This window comes from Littorina saxatilis, linkage group LG13 (genome assembly GCF_037325665.1).
Source record: "Littorina saxatilis isolate snail1 linkage group LG13, US_GU_Lsax_2.0, whole genome shotgun sequence".
NCBI classification, from domain to species: Eukaryota; Metazoa; Mollusca; class Gastropoda; order Littorinimorpha; family Littorinidae; genus Littorina; species Littorina saxatilis.
The window spans coordinates 32523195-32539708 of NC_090257.1; the positions used below are offsets into that span (position 1 = coordinate 32523195).

The 16514-nt window shown below is 41.9% G+C and overlaps 1 protein-coding gene across 3 annotated transcripts in view; it reads left to right on the plus strand.

Annotated features, from left to right (window-relative positions):
• Positions 1–16514, plus strand: part of LOC138945529 (uncharacterized) — a 354832-nt gene that overhangs the window by 2418 nt on the left and 335900 nt on the right. Inside the window, exons 1-5 of one of the 3 annotated variants that reach the window (XM_070316967.1) lie at positions 1929–3665; positions 5037–5206; positions 5789–6039; positions 6513–6750; positions 9850–11102. In XM_070316967.1, coding sequence (XP_070173068.1) covers positions 5171–5206; positions 5789–6039; positions 6513–6750; positions 9850–10596 — 1272 coding nt within the window. In that variant the 5' untranslated portion in view covers positions 1929–3665; positions 5037–5170 and the 3' untranslated portion in view covers positions 10597–11102. Of the gene's footprint in view, positions 1–1928; positions 3666–5036; positions 5207–5788; positions 6040–6512; positions 6751–9849; positions 11103–16514 lie in introns of those variants that run through there. The other 2 variants (XM_070316966.1, XM_070316968.1) reach the window with 2 other exon arrangements.

The window sequence follows — 16514 nt, forward strand, 5'->3', positions numbered from 1 at the left end:
CAGACGAGAGAGTGATATGGACCCATAGTCGGGTATTGTGACCCGGGTCGAGTTACACGACAAAGGGGGGGACGAATTACCCGATCATGGTACTCGCTGAACATTGCTATTTACCATTGTTCCTGGGATAGCCTGAGATCTATAACTTTCGACTAGTTGTTATGAAAGCCAAAGCTTTTTTGCAGATCTGGTGCATTTTACGAATCAGCGGCTTCCATGCACTGACTGTTGTTTTTTTCGTGCAACAATTTTAGAGTGGAAACCATCAAAATTGACAAAGACTTACCGCTTTGCTGGGCCCGTTTATTTCGACATTTTTTTTCTTCAACTGATTCAGGTTGGGTAACTGGCTTATGAAATCGATGATAATCACCCCTGCAGTGTCATGTTCTTAAAATCGAGGGGGGACGACATACCCGAGGGGGTCGACTTGCCCTCCCTTCCCCTATGTCTCTCCGGGTTCTGCATTGCTTGTGATTTTCATTGACATAAGAAGCAAGTTAGTGGAAGTAGATGGGCTGTTCAATCCAGTACCGATGGATAATTAACGGCAAGGAATCTGTTCAGTGTTTTTCAAAACTGCGCCGTGTGCCAGTCTGGTACGTGTCTACCCGCGGTATTGGATGCTAGCTAGGTGTGCCAAACAAATGACTAATACAAAGAAGCGAGAATGATAACCGTTTTCATCAACACCGTGCACACACACAAGAAATTCTTAGAACTAGGGAAGGAGGGCTTCATAGAATTTCCGCACACAGAACGAGAAATGGTCTATGCCTGCGTTCTGTTGCCAGAAATGCTAAAAATAGGCTTTTGACGTTTGAGCAACGCCGTCCGTATATAGTCTCATTATTGCTGATATCATACATAGTGCTTATTGGTGGTCTTGTTTTGTACAATGCTAAAAAAACAAAGTACATTAAAATGCTGCCTCTCTCGTGCCTAGCTGTGAGGGTCAGTTGGACCCACAGAAAATCGATATTTTTATCTCTGTGGTTGGACCTAAGCCTAATGCGTTAGCGGGGATTCCAGAATGAGAAGAAAAATGACGGCAGCAGCGAAACTTCCAAAACAAGTTGCACAAAGAGTGGTTCACCTAGTGACGCTGATGGGGTCTATGTCGACCAAAAGAGTGGGATTCCCTGTAGGTGGAGTTCCTGTAGGAGGATTCCCTGTATACACGGAATCCCACAGGGTGGAGTCCGGGCCTGTAGCGAATTGCTGATCTTGCTGAAAGACACGTGAATAATAGCGACATCGGGAGAATTTGATGTTTTTTGATTTGTTGTTAATATTATTTAGAAACTCGAGTATGGTTTGCATTTAAAAAAAAATTAAAAACAAGTTTAAATCGATAACTACATGAAAGAAAACGAAGCTAAAATAAATTACTCGTAATAACGACAAACTGCAAAGCATTCAGCATCTCGATCACTTCCGTTTGCTGCCATGGAGTTACTTCAAGCTTACGAGAGACAATTTAATGAAGCGAGATTTTCTTAACCAAATCATTTCAAATTATACGACGTTCTTGCCGAAGCATCACTGAGTGTTAGCTTGGCTGAATGCCGCACGCGAATCAGCTGTGTTCATGAATTCCGAGTAACAGATTTTTTCTTGTGGAACCGCCATTTCGTAAGGGGAAGTAACGTTAAGGTAATTCAAATCGGTTTACGGCAGTCACGCGCTTGGTGCGAGATTTAGCGCTATCGTATTTTCCCGGGTATAGGAACTCAGCCTACAGGGAATCCCACTCGGTCTTTGGGTCGACATAGACCCCATCAGCCCTAGTCAGTGACTGAAGTTCTTTGACGAAAATACAGTTTAACGACCTCTCTGCTTAGAGCAATTTGGGTCAAAGATATCAGAGCCGAAGCTCTACGATGTGTGCCTGGGTGAAGATGAGCAACAAAAAACAAAAAAACAAAAAAACAAAAACAAAAAAAATTTTACTTTCCGCAATGGAAATGCTGGAAGAACAGGATTTAAAATCAATTCCTTGCAGGGGATACACGATTGTAGAGATTTATTCTTTCATTCCGAGGCAGAAATGCTTTTGTATTCAAGAAACGTGGAACGTTGCTATTCCGGAAGGGAATTGATTTGATTTGTTGGTACTTTAGAATAAAATTGTGAAAGTGGCATCCGACTGATCATGGCAAAGGAGTGAGTGTCAGACCAAGGAGGGTCGTGGTGGAGAAGCCGAGGCACCCTCTACGTACTTGTGGATTCGGCGGCTAGTCAACTGGCGAAAAGCAAACCCGGTCCTCCCTAGGACCTATACTGGCCGGTTAAAAACATATGTACAGGGCTGCGACTTTATGTCGGTTTATTCATCAACGCCTTTATGGCACCCTCTGTCTACAGAGGCATGGGAAGGGGGTCAGGTGAGGAGGCCAGAGATGTGTCTCTGTAACCCCCTCTGGGGTGGGGGTGAGAAAAAGAGGATAGGCTATTTACACTGTCATACACAGTCGTTCGCATACTCTCGCACAGCTACAAGGCCACCCTCCTCCTCCCAAAAGAGACGGACGTCTCAGATATGGTAGGCAGAGGCTGGCTGTCTAATCTAATATATACACCTAAGGTGACACATGGAGTATATGAATGTAACGTGGCATTAACTATAAGCCTAGCGCACGGGACACACGCGACCTCGGCCCCGCCGGCGGAAACACGGCAGGTGGGCGAGTGCAGCGAAGGAAATGATTTGTTCATAATAAAAATAATAGTAATAACAATAATAATAATAATAGTAAATAATTAAAGAGTAAGGAATAACTTACAAGTGCACGGGCCACACGCGATTTCGGCCCCGTCGGCGGAAAACACGGCAGGTGGGCAGGTGCAGCGAAGGAAGTGGTTGGTTCATAATAATAATAATAATAATAATAGCAATAATAATAGTAATAGCAAGTAGTTTGTAGCTTAATGAAGTAAGATGTGTGAAGTTCTTTGCAGGTTTGTTTGAGTCTTATACCCGCCGGAACCTACCCGCAGAAAGGCGAAGCGAGCGGCAATGTTGTGCAGGCTACTACAGAATCTAGCTTCAAGTTGCTAGTAAAACACCTAGTCAGCCTGTTAAAGGCTGCCATTCTCGTAGCGTTCATTAATTAATTCATATTGTTTACATGTGCCAATAATGTTATAAAACTGTACCTAAGGGGATATAATAACGATTGGCTGTAGCTTTCGAACACAGAAACAAATTATTTCAGTATTGCAAAGTGGTGTTGATAGTGTCGAATGTAAACAGAACAGTCTCGAACGCCATCTTTGGTTTACGAAACGTCACGAAGTGACGTCAACGGTCTAAAAATAGCCCAAGTCCTGGAGAACTGTTGCTAAACAATGCAATAAAGAATTAATTATTTCTCGTAATTGGTAAGGACTTCAAACCTAAAACTTTGCAGGAAGCTTAATTTATAGGCCTACATCCCCGCAACGATGGGAAAAGCCCTGGAAGTAATTAAACTAATTAAATAGGACTATGTCAGCCTTTAAGGCCTTGCTAAAACTAAGGATTCCAGTGTGTATGGTTCAAGTTAAATTGTAACAAATAGTTACACGTATCAATCAAAATGACAACAGTGGAGTTACCCGTGCAACCTACAACTAGTGGTACACACGATATGGCACGACCACAACATGGCGACTGAAGATAAGTAAGTGTGTGTGTCACGGTGTGTATGTGTGATTCTGTTTTCAAAGTAGTCAGTCTGAAGCCGTGAGGATAATTTGGCCTAGTGGTGGTAACTTTTACAAATGTGTATCTGTGGAACTCAAGAGCGTGTGTGTTTACTGACTACACAGCTCTTTTATGAAGTTAGCATGATTAAAGTAATATGATTTCTTTATGCACTGCATTGATGGTGAACTCCTGCTGTGCTCCAAATGTTAAAGTTCTCAGTTTTTCTATGAAGTCATGCTAAGTGGGTATTTGAATGTATAAATTACACGTATTCATGCTTTGCTGGTCTTGCCACGGTAAGGGTGTGTGTGTCGTTCCTTTTCGGTAGTTGCGTTTACTTTATTGAAGTAAGTGCGGTTATTGAGGCTTCTCAGTCAGTAACTGATACTTTTAGTGCATCGGAATGGGTTCCGACGGGGAACGACGCTCTGATGTCGGATCAGGGAGAAGCGGGTGGGAGTTGAGCACACGAGTCGGAACATTTCGGCAGCTAACACAAACTACGTGCCAGTTTTGCACCCGGGCCCCTATTGAAACCACTGGTTTATATATGCTATAAATAACTTCGAAACCGAAACTGATATTAATGAGAGCCCTTGGCACAGAGGGAAGAGTTGTGCCCTTGAATGAACTAAAAGCCGTGGTTATCGACCTGTGCCCGTGACGGGCGTGAATGTGTTCTTCGTTATGCTCAATCGAACATTAAGGACCCTCCGATTCAAGAATTCTTCTCTGTGCAGACTTTAATGTATTCTTCTATTCTCCCTTCATTATCCGATGAAAATCTTAGTTGACTAGCATTCCAAAAAAAGGTAAAAGTTGCAAAGTTTTCGGTAACCTCCTTTTACGCCATCAAGTGAAAAGAGGTGCATCTTACACGCACCAGTCAACTAACAAACCAAACTCGCTTGACCTGCATCCGGGCTTCCTTTTTCATAGTTCAAAACGAATTGTACTGATTTTGTCTTGATGACAAAATAAATCTTTCGTGTTTTAACACTGTTTGTTTCACAATGACATGCTGTCAATCTATTCTTTAGCTTTTAACAGTAAGGTCCGGTTCAGAGACATATTGAGGCTTCCGATCCAAACCTACACGTCCGCGCAAAATACATTCTTTGAAAAATGCCCGCTCTCTATGTAAAGCATATAGGGTGTTCCCTGGCGATAAGCGTTAAAACGAAAGGGTGTTTGTATTGTATGTAAATGCCTGGTGGTGTCTGTGATCGGAAACTGATGGTTTACGGTAGGCGGAGTGGGCCTTTAACCTAACTTGGCTAAGGCCAGAAAGCCGTTAACTTCGTCTTGTGAAAGGTGTCGGCAGCTTCACATACTGTTTGTGCAGCATCCCGCCGAGATCTTCGTGAGTTCCTGAGAGCCATCCAGCCAGAGTTCTTACGGGTGGTTGACCCTCGTCAGTCCGGGCTGCTGGACATTCTGTACGCTGCTGACCTGCTGACCGAGACCGACAATGAGTCCATGTCCGGCAAGGATGTCAACATCCGGAAAGACCAGGTCAGTGTGTTAGTCTATGATGAGGTATAAGAAGCTGAGTTTTTTCTTCATAGTTCCACATGGAAGTTTAGGCTGACTTTCTCCCTGGGGAAAGCGACCTGCGTGCATGCAATGATGTACTTTTCCAGTTACCTTAGGAATTCTGCTTCAGTTGAACATTGGCAATCTATCGTTGGCATGCGTACACACGGAGGGTTGTTCGGGTACTTATTCGGCAGTAATCGGACTACTTATGACTTTTACAATGCAGCCTACCCACTGAGAGATTTAAATAGTACTTTTTAATATGGGCCTACAGTTTAAAGTGTAAAGGGCATCGCTGGTTTTGCTCGTTAGTGTCCGCCGCGGGAGAACTTTAAAAAACATTTTTTGTCATGCCTTTAAATTCTGAAAATTTTTGAATTTACTTTCATGTCACCAGAAACCATTTGTTCCATTCTCAGTTTATACTGAGACATCCTGAATGGCACATTATAAATTGAAACGAGGAAGCCTGACCCTAAGTTAATCAAGCTCAACCTTCAGGTAAGTTTCAGGGACTCCCTATCACGTAATATCGTAACTTAACTGTGTGCTTTTCAGGCTCGCAAGCTGTGGTTTGTTCTAAACAAACTGGCCGTGGATGATTTCTTGGCTGAAGTTGGGCCTGTGCTGTTGAAGATGTTTCCCCACATCATTCCGGAGAGTTATCTGACACAGGAAGTAGATGGGGCGCATGACCGGAGGGATGTACACAAAGACTGCTTACGTCACGACATCATGAGCAGGATCCGGGCACCCACAATGGCGGACATGCTCTACTGCCACGATTGCCTCAATTTTGAAGATTATGAGTACGCCTGTTCATATGTTTTCTGTGTACGTACATGCATCTACATATAACATGTTGTGTTATTGTAAATGTAGCTCAAAGCGTCCCGGCAAGAACTTGACTTGAGAAAAGTATTTCCTTGAATTTTAAGATGAACAATTACTGAGTCGATGTTCGGAATTAATCATGATTTGCTTAGGAAAAAAAAGAGGGCAACCAAAACCCGCGTGACATTGTACGCCAATCACTAGCAAGCGGCGTGTTGCTACACTATGTCAGCGAGCACGCGTAAGACACGCAATTCAATAATGATTGGACTATTTTGTCACGTGTTTTGTTAGTCCTCTTTTTTTTTAAGGAAAGGCAACCGTTTGCTGCCCGTCAAAACTTGACAGAATTATTTCTGGAATTCGTCTATCATCAGGCACTGATTTTCCTAACGTCAGTACTACATTCTGTTTTAGCACTGAGTTTTCTTGCCATTTTGTTATGCAGGGACATTGCTTCAGAAGAGTATGACGATGGCATCGTGTGGGGAAAAATGTTTGACTCCATCACCGGTCACTCCGACGATATGACCAAGCAGATAGTTGAAGCTCTCCAGGCTCTGCTTGAAAGATACAAGGTGCAAGTATCTTGCTCACTCACCGAGCTTGTGTCACGTGGAGTTCCGTGCATGTGTGGCAGAGCGAACTTTGTTCTTCCTGCGTCACCGGCTTTCAAACTTCGAAAGGTCAGTGATTATGAGTGAATATTGTTCGATATTGCTTCAAAATAAGTTTATTTAAACGAAATAAAGGATGTCAAACAGACGTTGTTTGCAAAATTATTTATTAGCAATAGTGAGGCTAGTTTTTTGTGTGGTGTTTTTTCTGATGTCCACTAAACATAAGTTTGCCAAGATGTTACAAGACAAACTTCTGATCTTGTCTTTACGGAATTGACAGCATGTCGAAAATCCTTTCTGGGGGTTGAGAACCATTAGTTGATAAGAATACGTTTCTTGCGTGTCTTACGTATTTATGTGTGTGTGTGTGTGTGTCTGTGTGTGTTGTCATGAAGTGGATTATGGTGCGAATAAAGGAGTTACTGTTATGTATTCGTGTTCTGCCCTATCTAATTAAACTGACTCTTCACACTTCACACTACACACTACACACTTCAAACACAGAATTTGGGACTTATTAATTCCTCACAAATTACAACACAATTCTTCACCTCAAAACATCAATACCAATCAACTTCTCGAACACACAGTTCACACAATCATCTAGCAATCACTCAATGCATGTAAATACATAGTATAAAGATATCTCAATAATAGATTAGCGCACAAGATAAGGTGTTGACAGACACTCACGAGTTCGTATCACGGCTCTTTGCATGTCGTCATTTACACATCCTTGTGCCGCTCAGTGAATCCACGTAGATGATGAATTCCCAGAAACTCTCCTTATAGATGCCAACATGCACCTTTCATGTTTCTCCCCGAGAAACACTCTCGCCATTAGTGAGTAGCACCGTGGTTTCTACGACTGGTAACGATGGAGACTCCCCCGTCTAGCCATCTCTGCGCCGATGTGGTCTCTTCCTCCACCATCGCTCCGCATTCTCCCGTGTAAGGTCCGTCCCTCGTACACGCCATGGAAAACTCCTCATGGAAACTCCTAAAGAATTAACCCAAGTCTTAATACAACATTCTCTTAAACCATCTCTTCTTCCTAAACAGTCATGTATCATCTCATACATTCTCGTTCATCCGTCGCGATATAACCTTGAATGGTTGAAAACGACGTTTGTTATGGAGTGGTATAGCCCGGTTTTTAGACAATCATAAATGCCTCTACACAACTCTATAAATTTAGTATTTGTTTACAGACTTGAATGTAATCTGAATAGTTGTCCGCTACAGTAGCTTACAAGGCACAAGCGCACACGCACTCACACACGCAAAAACCTGGTGTTAAATGGATCTTGACACTGCCAAGACTAATTATTATTGTTTACAAAGCTTTTTACATCACAAAATCATTTCCGGGCTTCGACCAGTACTCTAGGCCGACAACACCGCAAGAAACTCTACAGTCCAAGACGCAGACACCTTTTGGCTCAAACAAAGCAGCTTAACAGGTAAGACGAATAGGTATTCTACTGTACGTTACCCTACTGCCATCTTTCGGCCCTCAAGATGTTGGTATGGCTGTAAGTCCTTCAGACGACTGACAAGGATGCACCAGTCCTCACGACACCGCAACCATTGCTTGACGTAGTCCTTGATCCTTCCAGTTCGTCTCGGCGGCTAACTGTAGAACCCTGCCAGCTCTCCATGCCATGGTCATGTACACCAAGCCGCAGTTGACTGGTTCAGTTCAGCCTCCGGCGATGAAAACCCCCCAGTTGGAACACTGTAAAGTTTATAGTCCATAAGTCAACTTGTCTTTAGTTTCTTTCACTCGCACAATAAAAATACTCACTCGTCCAACATATTAAGCTGCATGAGCCAATATAATTATTTACACGTTAATTCCTGTTTTCTAAAACCAAGAAAACGTTACGTAAAACCCTCACATGTTTAAGCAGTGTAGCACAATAGCTTAGGCCTACACAATAACGTTAAACACAGAACCAGTCACTCTTCTCACATACGACAACATGACATGAAAATATAACCGGTTTCAAACATACCTCAAAAGAGTGAAAAGCCAACATTTAGTACAGTCGCCGGCCTGGCATGAATATGAAAATGGAAGATATCATGTAAGCTGATAGGGAAAGTTCGTCAGTCTTCATCCTTCTTCAGTCAGATACCTAAAACAGGAGCCCGTCTGCTAAAGTGTTACGAAAAACATGAGTCGAGCTGGGCTCCTTGACGGCGACTGATTTTACAAAGTCGTTCTTGCTATGACATTGCCAGTGAGCTGTCGCCTGCATTACTTGCACGTGAAAAACCTTGTCAGTTACACAAAGGTTCCACTGCGGTCAACGCGACGGTATGCAGCCTATAGCCCTTTCCAATGTCTGACCATCGCTATAGTCTATTCTATTTACTACAATACACATTACCAAAAATACGAGTAAACCGCTTCGTAACAACGTTAAACACCAAATAAAGAAAGAAAGAAAGATGTATCATCATATACATTCTCGTTCATTCTACATTCACATTCCGTCCACAGTCAATATTCAAGCTATACTTAATCTATGAATAACACTACCATACATAGCATCACTGTCTTAAACATACCATAAATGCGTACAACATTTGTGTTCAAGAAGTTCCCAACAAAAACCGTAATACAATGACAACAAGACTTCTCTTAAAACTTCACTCTAGAATTTAGTGCACTTTGTATACACTAACATTTACATTCCAGCTATGTATTCAAGCTTCAATAATATACAACATAGTAAATCATTTACCTTAAGAGACCCGTCTCTTGAAAGAGTGCTTGTTCCCCGAACAAGACCGACACACGCTGACAACCTTCCTGGTTGAAAATCTTAGGCGCTGTAATCTTTCTAGTTCATAACCAGCTCTATTTCTCAAACTTGTAAACACAACTCATGTCAAGCTAAAGCTATTTCCTCGTGCAACCCACGAAACCCGTGATAACGCTTCTCCTGTCCCCTACGCATCGCAATTCAATATTTAGGGAGGTTAAAATCACGACGTGTTTCACATCACTAATATCATACCCACATCTTTGTGACATGTGTGTCTGTGCGTGCGTGCGTGCGTGCGTGTGTGCGTGTGTGTGTGTGTGTGTGTGAGAGTGAGTGAGTGTGTGTGTGTGTGTGTGTTTCCTATTGTCTGTCCGTCTATCTGTCACAGGTTGGGTCGTGGGTGAAGAAGTCGCCGTTCCAGCAGACACCGAGGTCTTCAGGCAGTTCTGTCACCAGGGTGGACCTCAGGAGCTACAGTGGCGGCACCTCTTTCCGGGACAATGATTCCCGTTCACTCAGTAGTGACGGCACTGTGGTTCCGGATTACATTACCAGATTTCCTGTACGCTCACAATATATTGCAGCTAAGCTTGATACTCTGTCGGAGGCGGATGCAGAAAGTAAATCATGCCTGAAGCATACCGATGATACGGTGAGCGTAACGCTTGAAGAATCTGAAATACCGCCCAAGTCGGCCGCTCTGGGAAGTGCACCAGTATTGATGTCTGTTGTTACAATGACAGACAGGGATCCTGGCCAGGGGTTATCTAAAGCCGAAAGGGACGGACAACCTTCGGAGGGCAGCAACAGAAGTTTTTGTTCTGGTCTGGAATGTTCAGACCAAAAACCGAGTACCGCGTTGTCCGACACCAAGAACAACAGTTTTATTGTACGATTCTGGCTGAAAATTTTGTGTACATTCGTGGTTCTTTTTCTACTGGGACTTATAGTCTTACTTGCTGTTGTGTTGCCCATGCCACCCGGGTTTCCTCTGTCTACTATTTTGGAATCCTTGCATATTTCTATTAACATACTCTGGAAAGATCTGAAACTCTTGCACACACATGCTCAAGAAACCGACATGGCGATGAACGAAATCGTTCGCGTTTTGAATAGGCTGATTAGGAAACGTTGATGACACAATTGCTTTGGCCACTCAATGGGTGCAATTGCTTTTTTCAAAACTAAGAAACAATGTTTTGGCCTTGACAATCCCGTAAGCACAACTGAGAAAGGAAAAAGCTATGGCACTGGCAGGCAAACTAATCAACATGTTAATGAACCAAAAGCATCCATCCATCTGATGGGCTTAATAATAGACTAGTTGATAAGACGGCTGCCTCCCATGTGTAAGGTTAAGGTAGAGGTTAGTTACACGCTAAGTGTCAGTGGATTGGTCGAATTTAGCGGATCAGTTTTGACAAATGCGAACTTCAGCGAGCTTTTTCTTGAAAGCGAACTAAGACGAGGTGCGTAACCAATTTATAAAGTGAACCTTTGGTAAGTTTGTAGGTTTTTGGTTGTTTGGTTGTTACATTTAGTCAAGTTTTGACTAAATGTTTTAACATAGAGGGGGAATCGAGACGAGGGTCGTGGTGTGTGTGTGTGTGTGTGTGTGTGTGTGTGTGTGTGTGTGTGTGTGTGTGTGTGTGTGCGTGTGCGTGTGTGTGTGTGTGTGTGTGTGTGTCTGTCTGTCTGTGCGTGTGTGTGTGTATGTAGAGCGATTCAGACTAAACTACTAGACCGATCTTTATGACATTTTTACATGAGAGTTCCTGGGAATGATATCCCCGGACGTTTTTTTCCTTTTTTTCGATAAATGTCTTTGATGACGTCATATCCGGCTTTTTGACTCACATGCGAAGCAAAAGTGAGTCTATGTACTCACCCGAGTCGTCCGTCCGTCCGTCCGTCCGTCCGTCCGTCCGTCCGTCCGTCCGTCCGGACGTCCGTCCGTCCGGAAAACTTTAACGTTGGATATTTCTTGGACACTATTCAGTCTATCAGTACCAAATTTGGCAAGATGGTGTATGATGACAAGGCCCCAAAAAACATACATAGCATCTTGACCTTGCTTCAAGGTCAAGGTCGCAGGGGCCATAAATGTTGCCTAAAAAACAGCTATTTTTCACATTTTTCACATTTTCTCTGAAGTTTTTGAGATTGAATACCTCACCTACATATGATATATAGGGCAAAGTAAGCCCCATCTTTTGATACCAGTTTGGTTTACCTTGCTTCAAGGTCAAGGTCACAGGAGCTCTTCAAAGTTGGATTGTATACATATTTTGAAGTGACCTTGACCCTGAACTATGGAAGATAACTGTTTCAAACTTAAAAATTATGTGGGGCACATGTTATGCTTTCATCATGAGACACATTTGGTCACATATGATGAAGGTCAAGGTCACTTTGACCCTTATGAAATGTGACCAAAATAAGGTAGTGAACCACTAAAAGTGACCATATCTCATGGTAGAAAGAGCCAATAAGCACCATTGTACTTCCTATGTCTTGAATTAACAGCTTTGTGTTGCATGACCTTGGATGACCTTGACCTTGGGTCAAGGTCACATGTATTTTGGTAGGAAAAATGTGTAAAGCATGTGAGTCGTATGGGCTTTGCCCTTCTTGTTGTAAAAGTTGAGGCGGCACTGTCACACCCTCATTTTTCAATCAAATTGATTGAAATTTTGGCCAAGCAATCTTCGACAAAGGCCGGACTTCGGTATTGCATTTCAGCTTGGTGGCTTAAAAATTAATTAATGACTTTGGTCATTAAAAATCTGAAAATTGTAAAAAAATTTTTTTTTTTTTTAAAACGATCCAAATTTACGTTTGTCTTATTCTTCATTATTTCCTGATTCCAAAAACATATAAATATGTTATATTTGGATTAAAAACAAGCTCTGAAAATTAAAAATATAAAAATTATGATCAAAATTAAATTTTCGAAATCAATTTAAAAACACTTTCATCTTATTCCTTGTCGGTTCCTGATTCCAAAAACATATAGATATGATATGTTTGGATTAAAAACACGCTCAGAAAGTTAAAACGAAGAGAGGTACAGAAAAGCGGCGTGCTATCCTTCTCAGCGCAACTACTACCCTGCTCTTCTTGTCAATTTCACTGCCTTTGCCACGAGCGGTGGACTCACGATGCTACGAGTATACGGTCTTGCTGAAAAATTGCAGTGCGTTCAGTATCATTCTGTGAGTTCGACAGCTTGACTAAATTTGGCATTTTCGCCTTACGCGACTTTTTTTTTGTTTAACAAAAAGGGGTCTTGCGCCACAGTTTTGTCAAATCCTAATCTCTGTGTCAGTCTACCTACGCCGAGATGAGCGATGTTTATATGCTCTGCTGCCGATGGAAATAAACAGAGAGCGGAACTGATAATGTTCGAATCCCAGCCGCGACTGGTGGATGAAGGATGGAAATTTGTCCGATCTCCCAGGTCAAATTATGTGCAGACCTGCCATGGCGCCAATGCCTTAACCCTTTTCCTGTGTGTATGCAAACACGTAACGCCAGGAAAAGATCCTGTAAATCATGTCTGTGGGTTAAACAAAAAACACACGAAAATACCAAGCATGCATCAGTCCCCCGAAATCGGAGTGTGGCTGTCTGAAAAGCGGGGGAAACCATACAATTAAACACCCACACGAGCGTCCTCGGGACGGTTTGAGGCCATAAATGCAGAACTGATAAAGAAGAATCCCTCAGTCCATCCATCCATCCGTCTACCGATGTATGCATTTACACATACAAAAGGAAATAAATGGCCTGAATCAATTAATTGATTCGTCATTCAATAATTAAATCAACCAGAGGTGCTGGTCCAAGCCGTGAATGGAATATCCCATAGGTTGTTAGTGCATGTACTATCACTGTGCACGCTTTGGCACCTTTACCTCAACGCTTATGGGCATGGAATTAATGAGCAGCAGCTCTGGATGACGTTTACAAACCCGTTTTAAAATTATAATTTTTTTTATCAGTGTTGTTCTTAGGCAGGGTTCCCCACGGACGCCCGTCCTAGAGGGTCCCGGTGTAGGATCCGGTCCGGTCCCCCCTCTGAAGTAGTCCCCCGGGGGACCAATTCGTGGCAAAAACTGCTCTATAATGGTCCCCCCTTAGACATCCAGCCTCGTTTTTCTTGTTACAATGTTAGTAATGTTACCAGCAATTTCAGAGAAAAGAAAGGAAAGAATCAGAGACTGCTTTCATTTCTTCTTATCAGTATTTATTTATTATTCATTTTATTTCATGTGATTTTTCTTTTGAACGGCATTATAAATCAGATCTATTTTATTTTCTGCAAAATATAGTCAAACAAAGAGATTGCTGTCTGTGCACTACATAATACCGGACGAAGATATAGATTGAAAATGGCTTGAATGCCTAAGAAAAACGAGGCTGGATGTCTAAGGGGGGACCATTATAGAGCAGTTTTTGCCACGAATTGGTCCCCCGGGGGACTACTTCAGAGGGGGGACCGGACCGGATCCTACACCGGGACCCCCACTTTTAATGTTTAGAGGGTCCATGGACCCCATTAGCGGAGTTTTAGAGGGTCCCATCTGCACCGTCTAGTTCCGCCTCCTTTCCAATATCGTTACCGCGTGAAAGTGGCATAATTTGTGCTTGCATTTTGACTTATCTGACGACTACAGTCTGAAAAGAGTACGCACGACACCAGAAATTGTGTGCGTCCCTGGATCCGCTCTTTATAGCTCAATGCGTCCCAGGACAACCTCCATGAATTTATAGCACGTGATTCCGGCTTCAAGTGCGTATAGGACGCAGGGACGCGCACTTTGGGGAGCCCTGTTAGGCTTCGGTCTTCCGTCACTAAAGCATGCATTTTTTATTTGTTTATGTGAAGCACTGTTCTGACCCCCGGTCGATCGTCCGATGAGCATGTTTTGATACAAAGGAGGTCTTCTGACCAAACCATTTTCTGAAGCCAGTACATTTGGACGTTTACATTTTACATCGTTTTTGAGTCCAAGTCCAATTGGTCTATTATCCTTAGAACACGGGTTTATTTGTGCGTTGAAATATGTTTTCCTTCCTTTTTTTGTTCAGGACTTTGCACGCCTGCTGTTGCGGGTATTTGTACATTCAAGAAATCCGAATTTTGTTTTTAACGCGAAACACCGCAACACACGACGGCTTTATCCCCGTGTTTCTTGTTTTTGTTACCTTTGTGTGTGTGTGTGTGTGTGTGTGTGTGTGTGTGTGTGTGTGTGTGGTGTGTGGTGTGGTGTGGTGTGGTGTGGTGTGTGTGTGTGTGGTGTGGTGTGGTGTGGTGTGGTGTGTGTGTGTGTGTGTGTGTGTGTGTGTGGTGTGGTGTGGTGTGGTGTGGTGTGTGTGTGTGTGTGTGTGTGTGTGTCTGCACACAACACGTGGACACGCAATTACCTATTTACGTGTGCATAATTCTCACTTCAGCAAAAATGTAATGTTTCAGTTGAAAGTCTGAAGGTATTAACTGACCGGAATCCAATTCTGATTACAATAATTAAAACTATTTAATCGACTGTCCTAACTATTTGCCAATTCCTTTTGATTGTCTCCCCCTTTTCGTCTTCCATGACATGAGTTGCATAATACATGTATGTATGTTTCTATGCCTTTTATAATTGTTGGTGTGATTCTGTGCGGAATTTGGTGACATTTTGTCTGCTATTGTCAATTTTGAAGATCATAATTCAACAATGACAAAATAGGATGCATATAATGGAGAAACATATAAGCACTAACATAGTGCAACAATGAGTCTGAATTTGAAGACACCGCTTTGGTTGTTTCGTTGCTTTTTTAAATGTTTAATGTCTTCTTTTGAAATTGGACTTTACAATTATAGGACCGGCGTTTCCAGCATTGCTAGCGATTGAGTGTGACATTGATCAAGTTTAAGGTTACTAATACTGTTAATTGTGTTGTTCTTGTCAATACGTGAAAAAGGATAGTTATGATAAGTTAAACCACAGATTTTCTTTAACAGTCTTGAGGGGACCTCATGTGCCCAATAACTAAAACACGGATTGATGTATATATATGTGAAACAGGTCTCTCCTATTTTATGCACACCCCTATGGAATACTCTTTCATAAGCATAATGCAGTTGATATGTTCATGAACTTCAGACATGAAATCCGATGATCTTTGTTTCCTGCCATCTTATAAGAAGCAACATCCAAACCAAAGTGATCACCCTTAATTATTATCTGTGTGTTGTGTATTTTGTTAGTCGTTTATGGCTGACAGGGGAATGTTTTGTTTTGTCTATAAATAAATGTTCCATAATATTACCTTACTTGTGTGTTTGCTTGCATTATTTTGTATTCTCAGCTATGAAAACTTTATAAAAGTTAAGTCAACTCGGCTGGCTCATTATTTCAACCAGTATTCATTTATCTGTAGAGTGAACATATAAAACAATCTTTTGCGTGAGCGAAGCTTCGCCAAGAAAAAGGCTGGCGTATTTCGTCTTCTTCTTCTTGTCGATCACGTATTTCAAACATTTGTAAATTTTCTTCAGAGTGAACACATGATCGATATAATCTTTTGTATTAGTTTCCAATGATATATAGCAACTAACGCAAATATACGTCGTATTTTACTCTTCATTTTTCGCTCAGTATCACATCATTATTATTTCTCGTAAAATTCAGTTTTAGTTGAAGTGTAAAGCTTTCTATCATTAGTATCATTATAATAATTATAATCTCCTTCCTCTCTGAACCGCACCAGTTTTGTAAAAGTAAACATGCAGTTATGTTCTTTGTCTTCTTCTATTTCTCTTTTTTTTCAGTGACTCAATAAATAATACTTGTAACTGATTTCTGTTGATTTGTGCTAGAGTTTACTGGTTGGAAAAAAAGGCTGTAGTTTTAAATCTTAGTCCATCTAAATAGAGTTAATGCCGTAGGATGGTGGTCTTGTGTTGTCATCAGGTAGAAAAGCTGTAGTCTTAAACCTTTGTCTTTGAGAATAAACTTTGATAAATCAGTCAAACATTCAGGCAGTCAGTGTGTGTGT